The sequence below is a fragment of the Megalopta genalis genome, chromosome 2 (assembly GCF_051020955.1).
Source record: "Megalopta genalis isolate 19385.01 chromosome 2, iyMegGena1_principal, whole genome shotgun sequence".
NCBI lineage: Eukaryota > Metazoa > Arthropoda > Insecta > Hymenoptera > Halictidae > Megalopta > Megalopta genalis.
This window is the reverse complement of record NC_135014.1, coordinates 8,724,539-8,749,762: the sequence shown is the minus strand read 5'-3', so window position 1 is coordinate 8,749,762 and position 25,224 is coordinate 8,724,539. Positions and strand designations below refer to the sequence as shown.

General features: G+C 42.3%; 1 protein-coding gene and 1 long non-coding RNA gene across 20 annotated transcripts in view; one reads left to right on the top strand and one right to left on the bottom strand.

The window, feature by feature from the left end:
- Positions 1 to 25,224, bottom strand: part of LOC117226595 (CUGBP Elav-like family member 1-A) — a 425,233-nt gene that overhangs the window by 56,566 nt on the left and 343,443 nt on the right. For all 19 annotated transcript variants that reach the window (XM_076528848.1, XM_076528851.1, XM_076528847.1 and 16 more), the window contains one exon: positions 9,512 to 9,560. In XM_076528848.1, the coding sequence (XP_076384963.1) occupies positions 9,512 to 9,560 (49 nt within the window). The remainder of the gene's footprint in view (positions 1 to 9,511; positions 9,561 to 25,224) is intronic.
- On the top strand, positions 6,217 to 23,441 carry LOC143258754 (uncharacterized). The gene is made up of 3 exons (XR_013032544.1): positions 6,217 to 6,591; positions 22,751 to 22,826; positions 23,037 to 23,441. It is a non-coding gene; the product is annotated as an uncharacterized LOC143258754 (long non-coding RNA).

Below are 25,224 nucleotides of genomic sequence, written 5' to 3'. Positions count from 1 at the left end.
GAAACGCTTAAGGCTCAAACAAACCAATCCCAAGGAATAAATCGATTAATTTCCACGATCAAACGCACGCTAACTATCGGACGAAGAGTTCGAAGCTGATAGAAGACGATCTTTGCCCTAGGAGTGCCAATAGGTTGCTCTTGAAGGCAAATGGACGTTGTAGCTGAATATGGTTCACGACGTTGTTCGAACATTCGTAACGATATTACGGTAATTTATTGTGCAGACAAATATCGTGTATAAAGCTTGTCAATGCTGCTATTGTAATTACTAATCCAATGAGTATTCGAGCATTTATTGATCAAACAGAAATTAATTTAGGCAAGTAATGATGTAGTCTTCGATCGAGCAATGTTTATTAAATTAATTGAATATTCGAGCGACCGTCAATAGCGACGTCAATTCGACGAATAGGGTGTATGTAGAATGTTAAAAGCATGGAATTACGCGAATAGTGGCGGCTCGTTTTTCATTTAAAACTATCATGATTAATAAAGTATTGTGTTTCGGATTTAATCGTTGCAAACGCATCGCGATGATTAGCAGAGAATCCAAGCACTCGTAATTAGACGCGGCGATAAATTACGAATCGACAATTCGTGTCTTCGCATTAATTATCCGAACTCGTAACTCGTTTCTCGCCAATGACCACCGGGAAAATATTTTCGTATTACCGTGCGGGAGCCTGCCAATGATATTTGATACGCTGCCATAACCATATTATGTGCAGCCCTGGGTATAAATATGGTATTTGCATGGAATGTATTTTAATAAAGCTGGCCCGGCAATTCTTACTTTATTGTACCCCGTTAACTCGAAACTGCGATCACGGGGATCAAAGGAAATAAAACAATGGGGATAATAGAACGTGGACGCTCGAGTTATCGAATGGACGTGCAGGAAATATCGATACGTGCTCGAGGATTTTAATCATTTCAAACTTTGTATATACCGAAACAATTTCGAATGAAACTTTGCTCAAATATAAACTGTGGTACGGTAAATAGAAAGTGTTCTGATCACTTCGATTGATTCAATTATGTAACTCGAGCACAGGAAATATCAATCTCTGGTATGCCGACATTAATTATAATTGCAGAATAAGAGATTAGAATGAATGCTATTAAATTTGAATTGCTGTTCACAATTCGCAATTTAAAAACAATCTGAATTCATTTGCGCGGGAGAATCAACATACTAGATCGCATTCTCGCCAGAAGATCAGTTAAATTAAAAAGCATGATACATCAGAATATGACTACGAAGTTGCACCATACTATAGACGGTTTAACCCTTTTGGTGCCGAACGACGATATATCGTCATTTGGTACACTAGCGAAAAGTGCCGACGACGATATATCGTTGCGCACGCGTTGGCGTGTCTTATTATACGCATCACAAGAGACCTGTATCTCAGAATAACTTTATAAAACGTTAAAATACTTCAAATTCGATGCAACACAATTGAAAGAAAAATGTTCATTAGATTTTTTTGTTATATCTTATGCTGATAAGGTAGAAACGGGACACGGGCTATCACACTTGATACGGAATACATAATTTCTTGGGACCATAATCGCAATCTTCACGATGTTTATAATAGTTATCAGACAGCTCAAGAGACACGCCGTGCATCGACACGGCGAGACTAAGATCTTCCTTTCAGTCTTTATTGACCCTTTTAAAGAGCAGTCAGTGTTCGAGAACCGTCAACGTTTTGATAAAAATACAATTTGTATTTTTGTTTATTAAAAATGACTGAAAATGAAATACTTATATTTTAAAACACGTGACCTACATAAAGTTGATAAAACGCTGATTAGTGAAAATATTGTTTGCAAAAGAGAAACTTGTTTCTATGTCTTTTATTATTGTTTATATTGCTGTTATTCATATAATTTTCAATAAGCATTGAAATACAATCGCCATTACATTACTCTCCCATTCTTCCCCTATACGCTGCGTTTTGAATTTTTTAAATATTATTCTTAGTTTGGTTTTTATGGGCTCTTTCCTAAACCATAGTAAATTCGTCAAATTCGTCCGGTTATCTTCGCATAGACACCCGTTTTTCGTTCGGCACTAAAAGGGTTAATAAATAAGAGAAGTATGCAAAAGGTTTGAGCGTTGGCACACAGGGTATGTATGTATGTGTTCGAGATCAATCGGTAGCCAGGCCTCGTACTCTCTATGCTGTGGATGTATCTGCGCGCGGTTTCTCGGTATTCCGTCTCGAACGAATGCCGAACGCATTCGAATCGAATCTGCGAAGCCGTGAGTCTCCATAAGTCTCTGGAAGTCGCAGCGAGTCGTGCACGCTCGCCGGAAATGGTAGAAATGCACGGTCGTGTATTGCTATTAATGATGTTTAGAATTGTCGTGCGGATCGGAAATGTGCATTACATACTTCCGCTTCGTGTTCGTATCGTTTGCTAAGCACCTGTTTCACAGCTCGTAAAAACTGTGCTCTGTTGCAACCACTTTAGTATTCAATCTCTAATACGATGGAATCTTTGAATCAGTTATTACGAGCGAAAGATAATTTATCATTTCTTGACTGAAAGAAATCTCGTAGTCCATGATCGGTGCAACGTGTACGATATATATTGCATATTGCATGTGCATCGAAGAACCCGTTGAATGCTTATTGTCAGTGTTTGTAAGTATATCGAATAATAAAGGCGTTTTGTGTATACAGTTTTCAAACGATTGAATGGATTTGTGCGAATGAAAAAACTTGTAATCATGTTTTACAAATAGCTATGAGATAACGCTTGATAAACAGCGAGCGATCAAAGTAACTTATTTTCATGTTAGTCCACTTGTTTCTCTTTTCATACGAGACATTTTTATTCGACTAACTGTTACACAGTACTCAACATGTTTTTCGTTATGTAAAACAAGAAATCTTGGTAAGAAGAACAGATCAGATTACAGCATTAAATGAGCCGTTTATTTTGAAAGTGGCATAAGTCACTTTTTCAAAAAAATCGAGTTGATGGTGATACTAATTACAATTGAACGGTATCTTTTCATTTTTTAAAAATTTGCAATCAATAAGTTGAGAACTATTGAGATTTGTTCGAGAGAAGTTTTGCTAATTAACGGTATAACAAACATGTTTATTTTGAAAGTGGCGTAAGTCGCTGTACTCAGGAAATTAATTGCGGGGCTTAGTGTAAAAGAAATAGAAACGTGTAATAAGTGTGTGTGAAGTATTGTTTTGAATTATTTTCAGTATTTTTGAAAAATTTGTGATCACTGGACTTATTTTTATAAGTGCGAAAGAATAGTGCAGTTTTGTAAATTGTATTATAGTGATGTGGCGGCTACCTCCAGACCCACCAGTAGATGGACTTGATGGACTTGCTTAATTATATACCCCCAATATACCACAGTTATTTAAAAAATTTGAAACAAAACACGATTTCCGAGGACTTAATCACTCCTATCGATGACGAAAATTAAATTGAACCGATGTATTTTCATATAAATTACTTATACTTATGTTTCAAAATGTACTAATTATTTTTGTATTTTATGAATATTAAAATAAAAAATACTTAAATCAAACCTTTATATTAAATATGTTCATGGTATAAATTATTATTATATATGTAATTTATTCAAAAATTTTAGTAAATCACTGTCCTTTCAAAACATCGCTTCAGTAAAATACGTCGGACAAAATTAATATATGTCAGTCATTTTTCCAAACTATTTATTTTGAAAGTGGCTTAAGTCACTTTACCGTAATGAAAAGTGGTGATTTTTTAATGTTTATACGAAATTATTTATACTGAGAAACAAATACAAGTAAATCTTCTCAAAAGTTAGCATCCATATTTTTAAACGTGTTAAAACGCAAACCCTTAAATATATCGACTTAAAAACAAAGTGACTTATGTCACTTTCAAAATAAACGGCTAGTTTTTCCTTTAAAATTCATCTCAGCTCTGCTTTAGATATATTTTTAAAAATTTTCCTGCTACAAGGATGACGACCCCTAAATTCGAAACAGCTTTTTCCCTTAGATTCATCTTGACTATGTTTCTTATATATTTTTCGAAATTTTAGATCATTTGGTCAGAATGGAAAAGGAATAAGAAATTCGGAACAAAAAGATGGAAATCACGTACCTGGTAAGTAATTTTACTGTTTACAGGTGAATAATATTGCAGCACTAAAGTTTCATATAGTTTCCGGCTATTGTTTGAAGCACTCGTGTGATTTATTCAAGACCCGGTAGGCTCGCGTAATCGCGTTCAAGTTTCTGAGACAAGCACGCACGTTCCATCCAGCGTAGATCTGTCGTTAACGAGACTTTATTCGGGTACCGGGCCGCTTGAATATGCATCGGGTAAGCACGGATTGTGGAAAAGTGGATCACAAGGATCAGCGGGTAAATAGAACTAACTTTTGCAAGCTTGCCGTTATTCCAAATTGTTCCGGCGAAGAAACGGACGTTGCCATTGGACAGAAGTTTGTCCGTGGAATATGAGACTTGGAAATGAACTTCATGCCATCCACGCCCATTACTTATTCGCATACATTAAACCGGGGGAGTTTTACATTTTGTTGTTCCGCGCTCGTTTAATTACCTGTTTCGCTTGTGCCAGACTAATTTTCTTCCCAACTCTCGCGATGGTCCGGGACGTCGTCCGGCACATCGCGCCGAGTATTTCAGGCATCAAAACTTTCGATAGCGCACCGAAGGAATTACGTATGGAAATTTGGGTCACGGCAGACCCGAGAATGGTTGGAGAAGGCTGGAATAAATTAACCGCGACACGAATACATTACGAGACCGTCGATGCCGCTGTGCGCACACAATCGGAGCACGGTTGGTATACCTGTGCGTTCGCTATGACGTTTTCGTCGACTTTGGATCAGGAAACCCGAAGGAGAACCGTTGTGTTCTTGTTCGTGGTCAGACCATCCTGCAAACCCGATAAGCCTTATCTTATCGAAACCAGGAGATTTCGAGCCTATTATCCGTCGAACAGCCGCATACCTACTACAAATATTAACTCCGCTTAACGAGTTAAGTGCCACGTCGCTCACACGTGGGTAACACTAAATAAAACAAATTGAATTTCCACCATGATAAATTTCAACGTTCCAGTTTCAGTTACGTTCATTAAATTATTTTGATTGTATAGAAATCTTTTGGGGCCGCTTTACGGCACTTAACGTGTTGAACATGTCGCGAAGTTTCCATTAACGCATCGACTGCCACGCCAAGAACCTCAAAAATTTCACGAGGTTAAAATATTTGATTTAATCAAATTAAAATTGCAAAGTAAAGTTGTATGACATGAGCTATTTTTTCTACACATACTTACATTTTGTAAATCTGATTAAACTCGGGGCACTATAGATTAGCGTACAAAATTAATTTCCAGATTTGAGTAAACAGTTCCGACATCGCACTCGGTTAACGCGACAGTCGAACGAACCAATCTTTATACCGATAATTGTTTGGCGGTGATGCGGCCGTTCGACGATTTCTCCAGGAGGAACAATTAGAGGCAGCAAAAGGGAACAGCTGATAAATCCTGAATGTATTTACGGTGCAGGAGCGATAATGCAGGAGATGCGCACGATCTCGCGCTTCGGCATCGCCGGCAAGTGTCCTCTTATACCTCCGAACCCCATCAATGAAACATGACTTGGCAAACACTTCGCTTAAAGTGAACATGCACTGACTTAAGGCAATTCCCCAACTCCCCGCCCTTTCGAAACGATTCCATTTCCTTTCCGCCGAGTCCTCATGCAACGAGAAAATAGCGGATCCCGGCGAAGAGAAAACGTTGCCAAGCACGAATTGTACATATTTTTAGCGCTTCACCTGCTGCCGGTTACCTAACAACTTCTTTCGAAACTATTATTTAAAAAGCAATTATGAAATATCTGGAGAACGGTGGCCCTCCTGCAACGACGGGAAGATACTCCGAGAGCGATACGAAATCATTGGATGAAATTATCGAGCAAAAGTGGCATTGCACTTTGTTATTAACAGCGGAGCCGGAGACCGCATCTTCGGCCTCGCGAGATGAGCTGTATTAGGCACATTTCCATAATACTTAACCTCCTGGAATTATGAATAATGCAATCCTTGACGTTGCGCGAGAATGACGTAATTATGATTACACTCGGCAAGGCGAGTTAGACTGCAATCTGTGGTAGTGCTCTCGTCTTCGTTCGCGCGTTCGGAACGGCTGTCATTGTTTAAACATTTCCGCGGAGCGATTCGCAATTAATAGTCTACGGCGCCGCGGAGATTCGCGAAATATTTAACTCGCGAGCTTCTTCGCATGGAAGGAGGAGGAGTTCGGTTGCGATCGTAAGCTCGCGTTCGAATGTTTTCAACTTGTCGGAGAAGTCGGCAATGAATCAGACCGGGCAAAAGTAATCGTCGAACAAAGCTGTGTTTCTTCCTCCGGGCTTAAATTACACTTGGAAGCCCAGGTTGATCGATAATTCAAGTTTATCGTGGGCTGGAGTTCATCGGGATGACGTAACATTGGGGAGGGGGAGCAGCGATCTCGAGAATGGATGGAACGTGGATGAAGCGTAACACGTGACCGAGTATGTCGTTACTTACGAGGCAGGGGCGGTGTCAGTCAAAATAAACAGAATGTCACGGGTATAAATAAAGCTTTCACTTTCTTTGCCGCTGTGAGAAGGCTTTTCTTACAGGGATTCGAGACAACGCCCGGTCCCGGAGGCACTGACTCCGATCTCTCTCTCTCTCTCTCTCTCTCTTGCCCTCTTTCTATCTCTTGATCGACGTGCTTCCTGTCGGAACCGCCGCTAAAAGCGTCTGCCACCGTCATTAACGAACCGAGTAATTATAGGCAAAATGAATCGGGGAATCCGTCGCGTTTTCGAATGCCAGCCGCGTCTCGCTGGCGTCATCGAAATATTTAGCTACTGAAAGGAAAAAGAACTCCGAAAAGTAGAAGCTTTTTTATACACTCCAATTTCTGTGGCTGTGGCTGTAAAATTCAACGAGAAGGAAAAGAACTCCGAAAGTATACGCAATTTGTATATACTCGAATGAAAATTCCTGTGAAGATTTACTACAGTATATACTTTCCAGCAGGCATTCTGTTGCGATACGATTCAATAAAATAAAAATGACTCCAATAGCTGATTAGTTGAACTGTACTCTAATTAAGGGCTTTATTGAGAACCCTTTTGTTATTTTAGCGTATGTTGAAAATTTATCGAACTACTTTGCAACATGCAATTTGTGACTGTGAAATTAAATGGTAAAATCAATTCGAACAGAGATGCGGAAGTGTTGCGACTGTTAATTTTGGACTACTGTATCAAAAATCGATGACGTTTTATTATAGAACGGCAAACCAGGCAAAAATAACAGAATCGGAAGTTACTTAAGGTAATGCACCAGATCGTCCTAACTTGAATGTTCGAAAAAGAAACTTCCATTCATAATTGTGGACGCTGATATAAAAAAGGAGAGCAGAGTCTCGATTAAAGCGCTAAATTTATGACCCTGTAGGGTCACTAATTTTTTAACTTAGGATTATTCAGATTGTGTGTAAATATAGAATTGATGAGTTATTCATTCGATATACGTGTTACCTGCGGCAAATATTACAATACAGTCGTTAGAAGTCAGAATAAATGTCCTATTGTTAATGCTCCGCAGATCTAGTATTAAATCTTTATTGATTTTTACAATAAATAGTGTTGCACGCAGATTTGGATAATAAAGAATTCGGATATCGGCGGCCCGGATAATTGAGGTTTTTCTGCATAATCGCTAGATTGCTGATCTTATGCATTCTTAGCAAAAGTGAATAGATGAAATACAAAATCATGAAGATATTACAAGAATTTAAGAATAATGATACATTATTTTCGACTTACTAAAATTACTAAAAGAAATAATGCTGTGTCAGTTTAATCACCGCAGTCTAGTGATCACAAATATTTTTGTATTTTGAGCCATTCGATCAAAAAATCTGGCCAAATAAATATATAAGATGGCAAAAACGTTAATCTTCGTCGAGTTTCGAACAGCTTCTTTTGGCAGGAGGTGGTTACACGGCTGCACAACGGCGATTCGACAAACCGTTTTCACCCTCCGCGTCACGTGTACCTATTATAACCCCGTGATTTCGCATCCGAGGTAAAAAAAAGCCTAGAGCGAGATGAAAAAAGACGGAGCGCAAACCCTGGTCCAGCTGGACGGTTAGCACGTGACAGGTGTCGTTAATATTTCATTAGGATTCGTTTTTCGTCGTCGACGCCGATGCGCTGTCATTTTATTCCCGCTGGTGTGCCGCCCTTCCCAAAATGCCAGTCGGATTTTCGGTGCGGTTCGAAAAGTTCCCCTGTTATGGCTGTCTCGCGTATCGATTCCATTTGCCGTTCCGTACTGGAGATTTTCGAGCGTTGAAATTTTGCGAAATATTAACCTCTAAAAACTCTTACTGGAAAATGTATAATATTTTGCACAACCGTCCCGGAATTATTCGATACGATCAATTCAAGAACTGCTTTCTGAAGTAGTGGTAGAAGTTGAAGAAGATAGATAGCGATTGCGACTGTGTGAAAAAAGAAAAGATTGATAAAATGATTAAGCCGAATTGTACAATATCTAATAGCAAGCTGTCCGATGAAATAACACATGGATCAGTTTTAATTAGCGTCATATTTTCATGAAATAATTGAATCTCCTTCGGTCGCTTCAGCAAGTTAAATTGACGAGATGCTATATTGGTCTGAATGATTTAGGATTGTATGACAACAGTTATGGCGCAAGAAAGAAAAATGAAATGGCAGATGGATCACGATTTTGAAGTCGCACGCGCAGTGATCTATTATTTGACGACTCCGTTGATAACGTTGTGGGAGATACGTCAATGGTAATGCGGCTTTAGTGTCCCAGAAAGTTGAGCCACGAAAATACATTGGATGTCAGATCTATTTTTACACCCCGTCCGTGCTATTGCTTCGCTTCTTTCTCCGTTTCCGTTATTATCTGCTGATATTGGTCGAATAGCAGAGAGAATAACACGCGGTCCCTCTATTGCTTTCATTTCGTTCCCTAAAATTCAGTCGTCTAAACCCATTGCTTTGACCGCGACTTTTTTTGCCGCGTAATCCCGGCAGCCATTCAATTCAGCCAATTAATTAGCAGTCGATGAACAAGCTTTGAACTGCATGCGTGCTGTTGCTGCCACGAGGACGACAGAGAAGGCGGAGACGGGACGGGAATTCGGTTCGCCTAATGTCTCAAAAGCTTTCGGAAACGCAAAGGACGTGGCAGGCTTCGCAATCCCTTTCGGCTCGTCATCGCAAATTCAAATATATGTAATTTCAGAATAAAATCATTTTCGCCGTCGCATTCAAAATTTCACGTCGAGCTAGCGGCACGGTGATCGACGTATTTTTACAGTTTTCAAATGGACTGCACGCTCGAAAACCAAAACCGGAGAGAAATCGGTTCGATACTTGGTGAATTTTTACTCACCGCTTCTATTTTCGCTGTCCGCCGGCTTCATTTGTATCGGATGCCGCATCTGGAAAAAGAAACGAACAAACGATTGTATTATTAATCCACGCGTTCGTTACCATCGGGTAATGCGGGTGTCTGGAAATGTTAAATTTCGCGCAGGAAAGGACAGTTTATTATTTAACGACGTCGTGGAAGGGCGTCGTGTTAAAGTCGTTTTGGAACGGGCATGTAGAATTCGTCCAGAGTGCCATCGGGACTTCCTGAAATATGCAACAACCAGGTTCTACACGGCGTAGTTACGGCTCGTTTTCGCGTTGGTTGCGTGCGAACCTCGCCTAGTTTTATCCCGGAGATTTCTTTGCGATCCATTCGCCTCGAATTCGATTCCATTTCGCCTTGGAAAATCGACTCTTCCATAATACAGGGGCTGCAACGAGTACGGACGCGTGCATACCGGCTCGAGCGTCCGCGTTATGTCGTTGAACGAAATTGGTAATCTCTAGAGGGCGATGAGCTCTGTTAATTTTTCTCAATCGCGAACAATAGAGGAGCACGCGGATACGCCAAGGAGTTTATATCTCCGGTGAATCGATATCGGCGAGTTTGACTTCTCGGAAACCAGTGTGTACAAAATCATGGAATCGGGCGCAATATAAAGATACCATGCAGAAACCACTAAACCCAAACGCAGGGGTCGCGTTTAGCATAGATATGAATTTCATACTGGCTCGCACCACGATACCAGAAATTCCTTCGCGTCTGGAAGATCGAGAAGATTCGCAAATAGAATATCTTCAACTTCCGCTCCTGAATATTATACGCTCCTAAGCGAGCGCATCGCCCGAGTCCCTCTTCTCCGTTGCTAAGAAAAGCTACTTTCCCGGGCAATGAGAAACAAGAAAACGTCCAGCTGAATTTTTCAAATTGTCCTCGATAGATTTCGTTCCTTTCCGTTTTGGCAGAGTCTTCATCACCGATGTTGCAAGAAAAGCCGATACATGATAGTAAAAAGTGAAAGGCTTCCCGATTCTTCGTAGAAGAATGACAGAGGCTATGGACGCGGAATGAACGTATTATATAATCCGCGAGATCGCTTGTACGAGATTAATTTCCTCTAGGATATTAACGCGACGGATTTTCGCCGCGAGGGATCGAGTCGGTGATTTAGGGGGTACGCTGAATTCAGGCTATCAGGCAGCTATCCAAGCAACACAGCCGCTTGCACTATTTATTACCTCGGAAAAAAGTCTTCATGGTGAATTTACGCTCGATGAAACTCCAACTCATGAATACGATGAGCTTTATATAGACGTTTGCATTTTTTCAATAAACTGCATGGACTCGCCTAATAATCTGTCTGCATTTACTAGAAATTTACCGTGATGAAAGGCCAGCCCTACTCTGATTAATATTTGGACACCTTTTAAAGCGCGATAACTTTTTTAGAACTGAATTAAACGAATTGAACTTTTTTTTACATGACAAAGGGACCAGTCTACTAGACCATAACTGAAATGCTTTTTTTAAATTTTGCTATTGCTTGGAATGACAAAAAGAAAGATAAGAAACTCTCATTTTTGAACTTTTTATAACGAAAATTTAAAAGATGCGTTCTCGAGATCTCGGTAACGTATATGCACGTTGAAAATTCCATCGAAATCGGTTGGCCTTGGTATGAGGGATAAACAATTGAAGATAGCAAAAATCGCAGTATTGTTCAGATTTTTGACACTTTCGACCAATAAGTAAAAATTGGAAAAAATCTAAATAAATTCGATACCGTAATTTGTATAGGGTAATAATGTCCGGTACAATTATTGTCAAAGGCATTGAAAAACTAAATAATGATTCTAAAAATAATCATTCAATAAAAATGGAATAAAAACATCGAAACTCGGCAAAATGTGGAGCTATTGTATTTTACTGGTTAATCACCCAATAACACAGGGCATTATACCGTCGGAAGTTCAAATTCTTTTCACGAACGAGTAAAATAACATTTCCATGCTTTCGCTTAGGCGCAACGGTAAATGCAATCTCTTCCGGTGGAAAGATCAGTGATGGATCGATCGAAGATCGTAATCGCGAGTTCGTTGCGCAAGAATAGTGACAAGGGATGGAAGTAAATTTAAAGTTGCACAACCGAGAGCCGCCACGTTCGCGCTGCTTTAAACAGACACACTGCAAGATATTCTCCCTCTCCCCCGACTTGGTTATCCTTTTTTTTTATTCTTTCTTTACCCTCGTCGCGAAACTCTCTTCAATTTCACCCCTCTCCCGCCCCTCCCTTCTCCATGAAACTGGACTGGTCCGGGCCGCGCGCGCGCGCGCGCACCCCCGGCTCACCCGCTTCTGCTTCAGGGAACTACAAAAGTGCTACTTCTCACTTTCACCGTCTGCTGACTCTGACTTTTAATCTCCGCGACTCGCCTTCCGTCCGCGAGATACGCGCGCACTTTTATAATATTCGAGCCCAGGATACGGGGACGAAAGGGCGCGAATAAAGGCCACGGATAAAGGACGACCCGGTGGGTGAAGCAGCCGACGGATTTAAAAGTTACACCACCGACTATGGTAATCATCCGAGCGAACGGGATGCGATCCCTGGATAGCTGGATAGACGGAAGTCGAGGAAAGGTATGGCCCCGGCACTCGGTCCGCTATCGGAGGCGATTCCGAAAGTTTCGCGAGTCTCGCCGCCTCGGGTAGCTTCGAGGGCTGTTCTTTCTAATTGCGAGACAAGTGCATAATCGCCCAGAAAGAATTCACTTTATTCCAGTCGAAGTCCTATGATCCTTCGTTGAAGGACGAGCCATTCGCGAGGACGAAATTAATGAGTCGATATCGAGAACTGTCTCTCTTGAATAAGTGTGATCGAAGTATTTTGCGCGTACATTGCGCGCACGATAGAGTGTACTTCGACAACCGCGAAAACTTCTTAACTGTGCTCAAAAATCATCTCGTTCGTTTGAGATTCTGGAAAGCGATTTCATTGTGCAGTGATCAAAGGGCAAGAAACAGTAAACATCGGTGAAAGAGCAATCAAATGATACGTGCGCAGAAGGGCGAACAGTTTTTTTGCCACCATTATTCGGTCCCTCGGGTCGCAACACCAATTCTTCCTCCTTCCTTGCGGATCATAAAAATAACCGTCTTCCAGTGGTTTCGAAATGGGGTCGAGATTAAAAGTCACGATGAGGTGGGAGTCAGCAGTAGCAACAGCGGCGGCAGCAAGCGATGGTAGCGGCGGCTTTCGAAGGGAAACCGGAATTGCTACTTTAGCAGTCTGGATGCGGGCTAAGCAGGATAAAGAAGCCTCGGCCGTGGAAACGAGCGGAAAACGAGAATACGTAAGCAGCGGTGTAACTTTAAATCGAGTTCCTGTGGCATCGGCCCTCCCCCTCCGTTCTCCGGCCAGAGATAAACGAAGGGAGGAGTCGGACGGCGCGGCGACTGGCCATCCCGTTTCCGGTCAACTCGACCCCGCGGAATTGCAATCTTTCGGCGTTCACCAGCAAATTAGATCCGACGGGGATCGAATTAACCCGAGCGGAACAAATTTCGCGACACCTTCGCGCGGTTAAAATTGAACGAGATTAAGAATTATGGAACTAGTTAGCTTCCGGCCGCGCCGCGCCGCCCGGCTCGGACCTGTTGATCGCCCGATCTCCTATTTTATTCCACGTCTTTTTCGAAAAGCTCGGAATGATGCAAGGACAATATTAACCCTTTGCACTCGAAACTAATTTAACTCCCCGAACCAGCAATCTAATACCGTGGCTGCCGGGGTCGTCCGTATCTGGGCGACAGAATTATTTGCACGGACTTGAAAATCACTTTTTTTGTCGATGATTAATTATATCCTTCTACCGAGGTTCGCAAAATGTAGAATAAGTGAATGAAAGTTTTGAGGTTGTCAGTGCGTTGAATCAAACCAGAAACGATCGAGAACGTTTTGCACCTACGGAAAAGAGGAATCTTTCTTGCGTCTTCGTATTACACTTCTATTTTTAGCGATTTGGTAAATAGCGAATTGGTCAATATTTGAGCTCTTAATTAATTTTGGCATGCGATAAATATGAATTTTCCTTTACTTCGTGGAAATCATTGCGATCGTAAACAAATTTAAGTGTGATCTAATAACTTACTTTATACCATTTAGTTTTATCGAGGGTTATAAGGATCTTTAGTGGGACGTCTTCGCTAACGACGAACCCGGTCGATCTCCTCTCCCACGCATATTAAATTCTTTTATGTTTCGTTGAAGGCACGCACCCTTGAATGTCACAATATCGCGGCGTACCATAAATTCCGGCGTATTTCATCCTAAAAGGCGATCTCCCAGGTTCGACGGATCGAGGATTCCGACAAGGCCTTGACAAAAAGGGGGAGCCGCGGAAAGTGAGCACGGGGGCGAATATTAAAATTGACGAATTCGGCTCAAGGGCTCCGCCGCGATTGCCGTGTCGCTGGTTAGAAATTCGTTTCGCGTTCCATCGCATCGGCGAGCCTCTACGCCATGGAAAAAGCGACGCGAGGATGGTGGCCGTCGAAAAATCTGCATGCGACCGCGCGGGGATGCTGAAAATTAGGAACGTCGCTCACGATTCTGGGTATCGATCGAAATCAATGTTCTCTGCGCCCGGTGTTCATTCAATTCTTCCGATAAGCGGTCCAACAATGAAGAATGCTAGATCAGACGTCGATGTTCATAGAAAAGAACTTTGTACTTTTCCTCATTTATAACTTCTTATTTTATGGTATCGAGTCGGAGCAGTAACGAAGATTATAACGACAATGCATCGACCCCTTGACATTCTCGAAATAACATAGAAATCAACATATTCCTAAAATACTATTTACAATAATTTCTCCCGGATATGCCGAATTTCGGGTTGCTGCGAATTCCCCTGTGCTAGTCCTACGCCTATGAAATAAGTGACATCTCCGAAACGTCATTGTATGTCGGAGGTTTCATAATTACACTGTAGATTTTTCTGCAAATTTCTCATTTTTATAGGTAATTCTACAAGAATTAGAGTCAGAGAAATGTTTCCTTCGTCAACTAAAAGCTAATTAATTGTAAAAAGGGAAAAGAAAAATGTCATTCGACCTTGTCTCAATTTGTACGTTTTCTCGCATTTTAACCCTTAAATGCATAGAGTCCCAAAAATGAATCAATAACTTTTTGCGCGGATACCCGACAACAGTTTTGATATCGATACATTTGGCTGAATGGCAGTGATTCCTTTGTCCATTGACTTATCAAAAATTAACTAAAATAATGACATTTGACTTCAATATTTGTATCTTTCTGACGTTATACCAATTGGCGCGCATTTTTGATAGCGGGTTCATTTACGTACTTTTGGAAGTGGATTATTTAGAAATATTTTGGTGTATTCGTTAAACAAACAATATTTTCTAAAGGTAAGGCTCTTATTTATTAATTTGCTAGTACTTTTGTCTATATTCCGTAACTATCATGTGTATGGAGGGCTTATTTCGTGTTGATGCAAAAATGGGACAACATGCACTAATGGTAATAATTACGACATGTATTTAGTACTATGCTTCCTTTATTGGTTTGTTGGTTTTGTTTTGGTGTGGTATGCATGTGGTTTATAATTTTGTTATAGATATGTCATACTAACTAAAGAATTTTTATGTCTATTTTGCATAGTGTACCAAAAATGAATCATTAATATTTTTCAATAAAAACCCTATAAGATATGACTTATAATTTTTTTTAATATTTTTCCCGATTTCCACTCATTTGAAAAATTATAACCCTATTTTTTAAATAAAATTCATTAATTCATGCATTTAAGGGTTAAACATCTGCAGACACCATAAATGCGTAAAGATTCCCGGTCTATCCATAAGTACAATATGTAATCGAATTTGTTGGTGTGAAGTATGAAAATGGGTAGAGTACTATCGCGGGATCGTTTACGCGAGCATTTGGTGTACAAGGGTTAGAGCAAAGGCTTGCCGAAACTCGGGAAATTATGATCGACTCGTACTACTGAGGGGTTCGACCAGCGACTAAGAGGGTCCAGGGAAACTATGCGCGGTAACACTTGGGACGCAATAACGTCGATTCGTTGATACCGTGTCGGAGTGTGTACAGTGTTGGTGGCAGAGGGCAGAGGGCAGAGAGGGCCGAGGCCTCACGTATTTCGCCAACGTAAGCGGACGAGCGTTCAAAGTTTGCGGCGGGGATACGCGCGAGAGGGTGGAAGAACGTCGACGTGGCGGAAATGAAGACGAGATCGTACGTTGGATAAGCCGACAAAAACCCTCGAGAACTCGGCGCAACATCAATAACTGAAAAGAAACTTTTTTTCGGAAGGAGTTCGCGGAAATTGAATAACGTCGTCGCGTTTACTGATTTCACCGGAAGCCGGGGACGCGAACGAGCGGCTCCCCTGCCACGATAGCGACGACAGTGATCGCTACGCGATAAAAATTTATGTGATCCGGTTCCTCGGTGCGGGAAATTTTTCGGGTGACCGTTCAACTCCGAAAAATGCTCCCGCACAGTCGATGCCAACGACTGCGAGCTCAAGTAATGCAGGAAATTCAAATGCAATAACCTCGTTACTTCGTCATTCGTTTTACAAGTACGATGACGCGATTTATATATTCATTGCGCGGCTGGATCAGCTGTAATGACAAAATATATCGAGAACAGAGAAACTGCATGATCACAAAATGAAATTGAAAAATTAGATTGCATGACATTAATTATTTTCTTAACATTCCTACGCTCTGCTGATTCTATTCAAATTAGGAAGATATGATGGAATAGCGAATTTAGAATTATAAGCAAATAATTCGGTTACCAATATCGGTAAAGTTTTCGAAATTTTGGTCAGGAGCCTGACAATACTATGCCGCGAGTGATCGAATAGTATCTTTGGGACACATCGACTCGTGTTTTACGTGCATGTCAAGAGGTTGAAGTTCGAAGAGCTCGAAACGTGTATATACATATATATACATATAATAATCGAATACTTTAACTCGCATGCCAGATCTGCCTTTATTTCGTGATTTTCTCGGTTATGTAATCGGTTTCGATGGAAAGGTTGGAACGGACTGTCGAAACTGGTGAATAGTTTGGAGAATCGACAACGACAGTTGCCCTCGACGCTTGCGATTCCGTCGGAGGCGAGACTGGGCCGAATCCTGTAGGAAATGAACAGACGTCAGTCACGCACAAATGATCGTAGCGTGCGTTCTGCTGGACGAGAAAGGGTGATAGAGCGGGCGGGCGGGAGGGAGGGAGACAGAGAGAGAGAGAGAGAGAGAGAGAGAGAGAGAGAGAGAGAGAGAGTGGCCGAGAGAAAGCCGACGCGCGTTCGCGCACGTATCAATCACCGGCTAGTTTACCGAGAGCCGGCTTGCCAAGTAATTTAATCACTTTTAGTGCCCCATTGGTATTCCGGAAAATCCGGCCAATCGACTGTAACGAATCGGATCGCATTTTCCAGTCGTAGCGCGTTAAATTATTACGAATAAGGGGTGGGCCCCGCTTGAAATTTTCCACAGTAATATCCTCGCCGAGTTCTCCTTTTTTCGTCGAGCCTTTTTGTGTTTCAATTTTCCCCGTCGCCAACCGATGCACGTGCACCCGATTTTTTTTTCCGGAGATCGTGCGCGAATCGAAACAGTGGAAAAAAGACGAAAAAAAGGGGACAAGAGTCACGATCGTTGACGATTACATCGACAACGATTTCGTTATCGGCGCGATGGAATTGTTTCGCTTTCCCTCTCCGTGTCGGTAAATTCGGGGGAACTCGATTAATCGATCGCAATAGCCATCCCCGACGCCTGTGTCCGCCAATCGCTGTACGCGAAATTATAGCTCATAACTATTCGCATAGATATTGGTGTTTTCACGGCATCATCACCGGCGCGCTTCAACGTTTTTTTTTTCTTTTTCATGTTCGCGCCCAGCCGCCATTGAATTTTAATTACTCTGTAACGAACGGGCTTAAGCGACAGAAAGGTACAATAAACGGGCGTAGCCGTTCCAGGCAATGTGTCGAGAGACAACCGTCCCGAATGTCCTCGATGTCTTTAAAAATTGTTCAAAGTTCCCGGCAAAACAGCGGGATCGCTTCGAAAACTGTCGACAATCTCGATCGATCGCGCTATCGGCCGCGCAAACGCGTTTCAATCGGAAGCCCGCCCGGCCAAATAATAATTCCAATTATCTTTTAGTGCCGGTTACCCGGGCGACTCGTTCCATAATGTTCGATTGTGTCGCAGTGCGCGCCATCCATCCCATTTCGCGCTTCCACCACAAGCACCGGCGACCAGTTTCGCCGGCGTGCTACATTTCTCAGGGAAATGGGAATCGATTTGAAGAATGCCGTTACGAAACTGCAGTTGGCAACACGCCCTCTGCCTGTTCCTCTCCGAGCGCTATCGTTTCATCCCTCCGATGTCCCACTCTTCTGGGTCACGCTTATCCTTCTTCCGCTTCCGGTTTTCCATCGACACTTTACCCCCTCCCCCTCTGACCCTCTCTTTTCACTCGCCACCGAATATCTCTGGCAATGCGAGTCGCGTGCGTTACCTTTTTTTTCCCTGTCCCAGAACTGCGAGGATCGAACGACTGCCGGATCGCGATCGGATCGATCGTTAATTCTTCCCTTCTTTGCGCTCTCTCGCAGCGTATATTTTAAGTTCGAGTACATATTTTGCAATCGGACTGCATACTTTACTAAGGAATCTGTTCCAGACTCGAATAAATAATAATAAGTAAAATATAGTAAATAAATCCGTTTTTTTTTTGTTAGTAATGGACCTTTAACATTATATTTATCATGGCTGGCAGTCGATCTGTCAAACAGTTAGCTGTTGCAATCTCTTTGAAAAGAGTGTATATACGTCTGATTTTCTTTATATTTTGTACAAGCACGACATTTCTACAAAATATATAATTTAATAAAGAATATCGAAGACTATATTCTTCTTAAACAGTTAGCTGTCTGTGACGGGTATACTCGTCGCGAAGAAATGGCAATATTCTGTGTCATGGCGAGTACACTCGTAAAAAGTAGCTAACAGATTAATAGCTTGAAAATTTTCCTAAATCTATTGTTGCCTCTTGAAGTATCGATTGTAATTCGTGTTCCGAATTTTCGCTCGAGTGCGACAAAACACCACCCCATGGATGTTCATGTTCACATTTCCGAACACATTAAAACATTTCCACAGAAACCTTTAGCTAAGAATCATGAATTTTTAAAGCATTATGCGCGATAATCGCTGTAACGTGATAATCTGCGCCCTTTTTACCGTAATCGCGTTCCAGGTTGATCAACTGCACAAACTTGTGCATCGAACACCGAGCAGATAGTGCGGTTTCATGCTGTACGAGGCTATTTTCGGACGCGTGCGTAATACGCAACGATTCGGGCTGCGGATAGGTCAGCCGTTATCAAATTCCTTATTTCGACAGCGGCGGAATAACGCGTGACGAAGTACAAAAATCGTCGGGCAATCGATTTCGCCGTCGCAGCAGCGCCGCGAAAGTCTCGGAACACGGTGTGTATGGCGGTAGATGCGGGTCGTCACTCGGCGCGACGGCAGGAAAAGTCATTTTGGCCAGTAATTAGTTGGCTGAGTCGCGACAAATTGAAAAAGTTAGTGAGAAATGGAACGCAATTTAGTCAACGGGCATCGTTACCGCGCTGTTCCGCGACCGCAATAATCAAGACCGTTGGAATCGAATGTCTCTCTTGCTTGCTGCCGCTTTCGTTGTTCCCGGTTCTTCTGGGCTGTTCTCGCCGTTGTTCTACGCCGATCAAACTTTCGGCACGCCGCGCCACGCCGGTTGTCCTTCGTCATTTCCGGCCGATTCCCGGGCCCGCAATTCACAAGAACGAGCGCGATTGGAAAAGTTGCGGTTAACGGGATGCGTGCGTGTTCCGTTCTTCGCCCCTTCAACCGAGAACCCCTCTGCAATAGCTTCGCAACGAAAATTCTCCTGATTCGACAATGGAAATTAGCATTCGTTTTGAGAACACGGTCAGTTCTATATTCGCAGGAAACAGATAGTAGAATTATTCGGGCCATCGGCCGGATTAGTCGACTCCACGTGAATCATTAACGTTGATCGTCTATCTAGTGAATTTTAACACACGTGCGCGAACTCCAGAGTGTGGAGGGGGGACGAAGGAGAGAAAGGGTTTCGTAATGTGCTCCGCCCGCTCGCACACGATTAAACCTCACCCCTTCGATCGTGCTCACAGATAAAACGTATCGCGTGCGCAACGCTGAAGCGATGAGGTCACATCGTGACACTTTTCAGGATAACAAAAATCGATAGTTTTGCGTTTCGACGGACCTTGCCGGGTCGCAGACGTTTAGACGGACGAGAGCCACCCGGCCTCCCGTCGCGGCGTTGCTATTGCAGCCGTCTTTTTCATCGATAAGACGGAATAGGGCCATCGGATAATATACTAAAGACTACCGTGCAGCGATTTCTATAATTACCAACCTCGGGAACACCAGCAACCATGGACAGCGAGTGCGCGATCGCTTACGCAAGAAGTTACGTGACCCATCGCGGCCCACGGCCCTCTCTAGGCCGTGTTGTGCTGTCGGTTGTAATAATTAGCAGGGAATACTAATAGCACGTATGATCGTTGCATAATTCGGCTCTCATCTCGCCCCGTCGAGTCCTCGATCGGGCACGAGTCGGTTTTACGTCCGGTTTCCACCTTTTCGCGTCGCGTTTCGTTCACTCGATCACCGGGAGACCAAGAAAAATAAAGAGGCGGGTTCGTCTCTTGGAAATTCTCATATTTCAATATTCCCATTTAGCCGGGGCTGGAAACGCAACGAAAGTTGGCTCGTCTGAGAGGATGTTGCTTCCCAGAAATTTCTCCCCGGTTCTTCGGCCGAGACCCTATAGAAATCCGACCTGCGAAGGGAGGCAGAAGTTGCGAAGCGAAGACAATATAACCCGTAAGGGCAAAAGAACGGGGCCGGCTCGTTAATTTTATTCGCGCGAGCCAAGGACCACCCCCGCATCGCCTTCGCCGCCGCCTTCGCCATCGCCATTCAGCGAAACAAAACGCGGCGAAACAACGAAGATTACTCAGCTTCCGTACCGGAGGCATTCGAAGAAACGACCTATATTATACGACTAGGCTTTCTATACTAAGCTCGGGAAAGGGGTACGGTCGAATCAACGAACGAGCGAATGAACGAACGGCTGCTGCCGCGAAGGGGGTGCATGCAAGAAAAACGAAACGATACCCCCGCTGAAAGGAATACAATGAGCACCCCTTAAAGTGCAACGATGCGCGATATAATGACCATGCCAGGCGCGATTGCGATTTCGTCGGCGCACGCATCGATTCATCGCTGGCCGACGTACTCGCGGCTTGATCGGTCGATAAAATACGACTAGCGAATAGTCCCTCAAGAAACTATACAGTTGTTTAACCCTTTGAACACTAATTTCGATGTATCGACGACAACACATTTTACATCGGAAGTTGCAAGCATGTAATGGGATTATGTACGTAATATACGATCAGGATGCTGATTGTTAATTTTTTCCATTATTTAAGGCCATTACAAATGATTTATTTATCTGAAGAAAAAATTTATAGCATTTCGAGAAATCCTCTTTTTCGAAGGGTTAACACGTTCGTTACCACCACCCTCGGTCATTTATCTTTATGGTTAAAATGTTAAATCTACAGTGTGTCTCAGAATAAATGGGCAATATTTTGTGTACTGATTCGGTATCTAGAGACTATAAGGGAAGTTCATATAAACATACACTTACCGACAAAAGTTAAGAAACTTTTTTTCGTATCATTAACGTTTGAGTAAAATTTGATATTTTAATATGAATCAATTATCTTATTAAATGAAAAAAAGTATATGTTGCGTATAGCACATTGTTTACACTGCAAATATTGTTTTATTTAGTGGTCACGATAAATAAAAGAAATACAAACAAAAAAATACAAAAAACACGAAACAGAATAAAAATTAAAAAATAAAAGCTTAAGATGAATTTGAACATTTTTTTCTAAGGTCTTCAGAAAAACAAAACAAGGTTGGAAGATATCTCCGAATGTTTCCGATTATTCACACCGAATACCGATCGATTCTGCATCGATGGCGATGGTCGAACAGGTCGGCGATTAAATTTATCCCGTTTTATGAGTCCAGTGTCTCGCCATTGGCCAGATTTTCGATAAAACCAATTGCAACCGCACACGTGTACCCGAGCTTCGCTTGGATGTTTCAGCATATTGCCGTGATCCTTTTTTTTTAAATTGGAGAGCAGTTGCATCCGCCTCGAGCACGATCGATAACTGCAACGTCCTGTGCATCGGGAATTTAGAATGAATTACGTGCCGTCGTAAATCCCGTTTCTATCCTGTTTATTTTAATACGTTCTGTTGGCGATAAATTTGGAGTACTTGAAAAATGGGCAGTGTTTGTGAGAAGAAAAAGCTTCCACTACCTTTAGACAATAATGCGCCAGGACGTCGTATACCGAAGAGTCTGTCTTAAGCTGCAGTATGGTATTGTTCTGAGGTATTAACCCTTCGAGTATGGAACACTTCGGATAGTTGCTATTTACGTGGACGGAATATATTCTCGCACACCGTGTACACTATCGATATTCGATTGATTATAAATACAAAAGTATAGTACAACGAACGCGTTATCTGCCACGTTGATCATACATGCATGTCGATACTTTTTGATCGCATTTAAAAACAAATGCGTGTCACGATATATTCAAGTAGACTAAATTTTTTTGAAATGTGCCGCATGTAGGGAGATTAACGAGACAATCTCTTCAATCGATCTTAATTGCTTCGAGGTTGTGGGCTCTTTTGGAGCTGTAATGCAGCAGTCAATGTATTAGTTGCAACCGTAATTCTACGATTGAACCTCATTAACACGTTCCGTGCCGAGCTTTTTTACTCGAATCTTCACACTTTGATATTTTACTAAAACTTGATGTATTACGTGCAATTATTCATTCTCGTACACATAACAACGTAACAAAAACTTATCAACGCCCATTCTTGCGGTGGAAATTGATTCTTCGGTTCTAAATTTCTTGTAAACAATTTGTTCAGTTCACTAAGTAAACATGCAAGCGTGTACCATCGATGGTACACGTGGCACGGAACGTGTTAAATCTCGGGAGAATTACATTGCTTATTCTAATGTACTATTATTACTATTCTACAGGCACATCGATAGCTCCGACCGGATGCGTAGTATTTAACCCGAGAAAGAACAACTGACTGCACCGTTTTTCATAGAGGTCTAGTGATTTAAGTTTAAAATTACTTAAAATATAAAAAAATATAATATAAATGCATTTTATTTTTACAATAATGCCAAACCTTTAAAATGACTAGATTAACTTAAATAAATATCCATTGTTAGTATAAAATTGACGCCTTAGAAAAGCATGCGCCTCTGAAGCGTATGGTTATCTTTTACGTACGTTGTCATATGGTTATCTTTCTAGGGTTAAAGGGATAATGTGGACGGACTGGATCATTGTTTATATTATGTCGAAGCAAGAAGTAATTTCTTGAGTTTTGGAAAGCCTTCACATCCCGAAATGCAGGGTTTCCATATACCCGAGAGTACACAGGTATAAAAACATGCATTGTCGCCCAGTCGCCTCTCAGGTTCTTCCGTACTCTCATACTGTGCGCTTGTTCACCGCGTGTCTCCTTCACTTCTTTCTTAAATATAGTTATTTACGCGTGTGTCTCATTCTACGCCCTTTTATTTCAAATAACCCCCTCAACATATTAGGTCTACCGGAAAGTTCTGTCTAATAATGTCATCGGAAATTTCGATAGGTATGCACATGTTCATTCGAGACATATAGTTTTGAAAAATGTTGCTCACAAATTGCCGTCACGCTGGCAAGAGGTCATAAGTAACGACGGAAATTATATTGCACGATATATAGATATTACTAAATTTATGAAAAATCTATTATTTCCTTTCATTTCTTAAACGGACAAAACTCTCCGGTAGACCTAATGCATACACAATTATGGCACGCACAGCGACGCAATGCGATGATACGAAACGAATGTACACGCAGCCGTACGCGTGCGACGCGCGCCGCGCGTTTCGAAAAAGTTTTCCGGCACGGTCGAAGAGCAACGACACTCGTTCACCTTTCGGACACCTACAAAACCATGTTAAGTACGGGCGAATTTTCAGCCGTCAGGCCGAAAATAAATCACGGTTCATCGCCGCGGACGCGTGGATCATTCTACCGGTGTCTCCTTTTCTTGCCCGCGCTGCGGGACCAGTCGAACAGAAAGTCCGTTGTCTCCGTTTTTCTCACGCCACACCGCAAAGGGAGGTGGAACCGTCAGGGTGTGTGGAGGAGGTAGAGATGCGCGCGGACACGGGACACGTCTGACCCACATTTCCGTTTTAAATAACGCCAGCGGTTGCACGTTTGTTCCTCGCCTAGATTCGTGCAATCGTTTCTTCTTTCGTCACGGAGACGCCGGCCGCATTCGGCGTTCGGTTCTGTACTCGACGACGGTCTCCCCAATTCGACCGCCATTTACACCTGCTCACGGATTTTTAAACGATTCGCCGATCTCCTCGACTGCCGCGATCGTTCAACTAAATCTGTAGCCACAACCGCTTTGCGCTCGAAGCAATTTCTCGGATCAGGTGCCAGCAAACTCGTACGTATTCGTTCGAGAAGCGCTAACGAGACATTTGTCACGCCTATAGATTGGTTAAAAATATTTGATGTTCTAAGGACAATCAAGTTTAACCCTTTGCGGTCGAAGCTATTCGAATTCGAAGTCCAAAACATGATTTCTGATCTACAGTAGTTCTATTTTATATAATTTATTGCGACTCATGCACATGAAATTGAGCCTGTTGGCAAGTACAATGCAATTTTAATAGTTTCTTTTCAAGTAGAAACGAGTCCGATACTCTTAGAATGATTTTGAAAAACGGTACACCAATTTTTAGTGGCGTCTCAGAGTCGCCATTCGAGTGCAAAGGGTTAATAACTCGAAAACGCTTACTCTGTTTTCGATAGAATTTGCTACAGGATCGTGCCAATAGAGATTTTATGAAACAAAAAATGTTCAATATTATTATGTCCCTCAATCGAGGAGACACGAGTGAAAAGGGTTAATGTTGCTGCAGATGCACTTCCAGTCGCAGAATTCAGTGATCGCACACCGGAACATTCTGTTCAAATAATTCGAATCGCGTTTCTTACTGTTCATATTATCTAAAATAATTCCAGACGCGGTCGATAACAGTCTAACTCTTTAAGGAGCAGTAACGAGCAGTGATGCTTATGGTGCACACGAACCCGTAATGGGTTAAGGGTGGTTACGTGCAAACAAATTGCAACGAGCTCGACCGATTTTCCTTAACGTGGAGCCGGGTGGATCCTTCGTTCTTGCCTTTCAATTGTCGTTACGGCACGCGGCAAGCTAACAAAAAATAATGATCGTCGTTATCGCGGCCAGATAATGACCACAGATGAAGAAGCACGGGGATTAAACCGTGACCAACGCGTTGCCGGGAATCTCACACCTTAACGGCTCCAATCTCCATTTTTCAGCCGGCATCTCGTTCGGAAAAATCGTTCGAGCTTCTTCCTCGGAACAATTGAATCCTAATCGATGATTTATCTCCGTCGCCGCCGT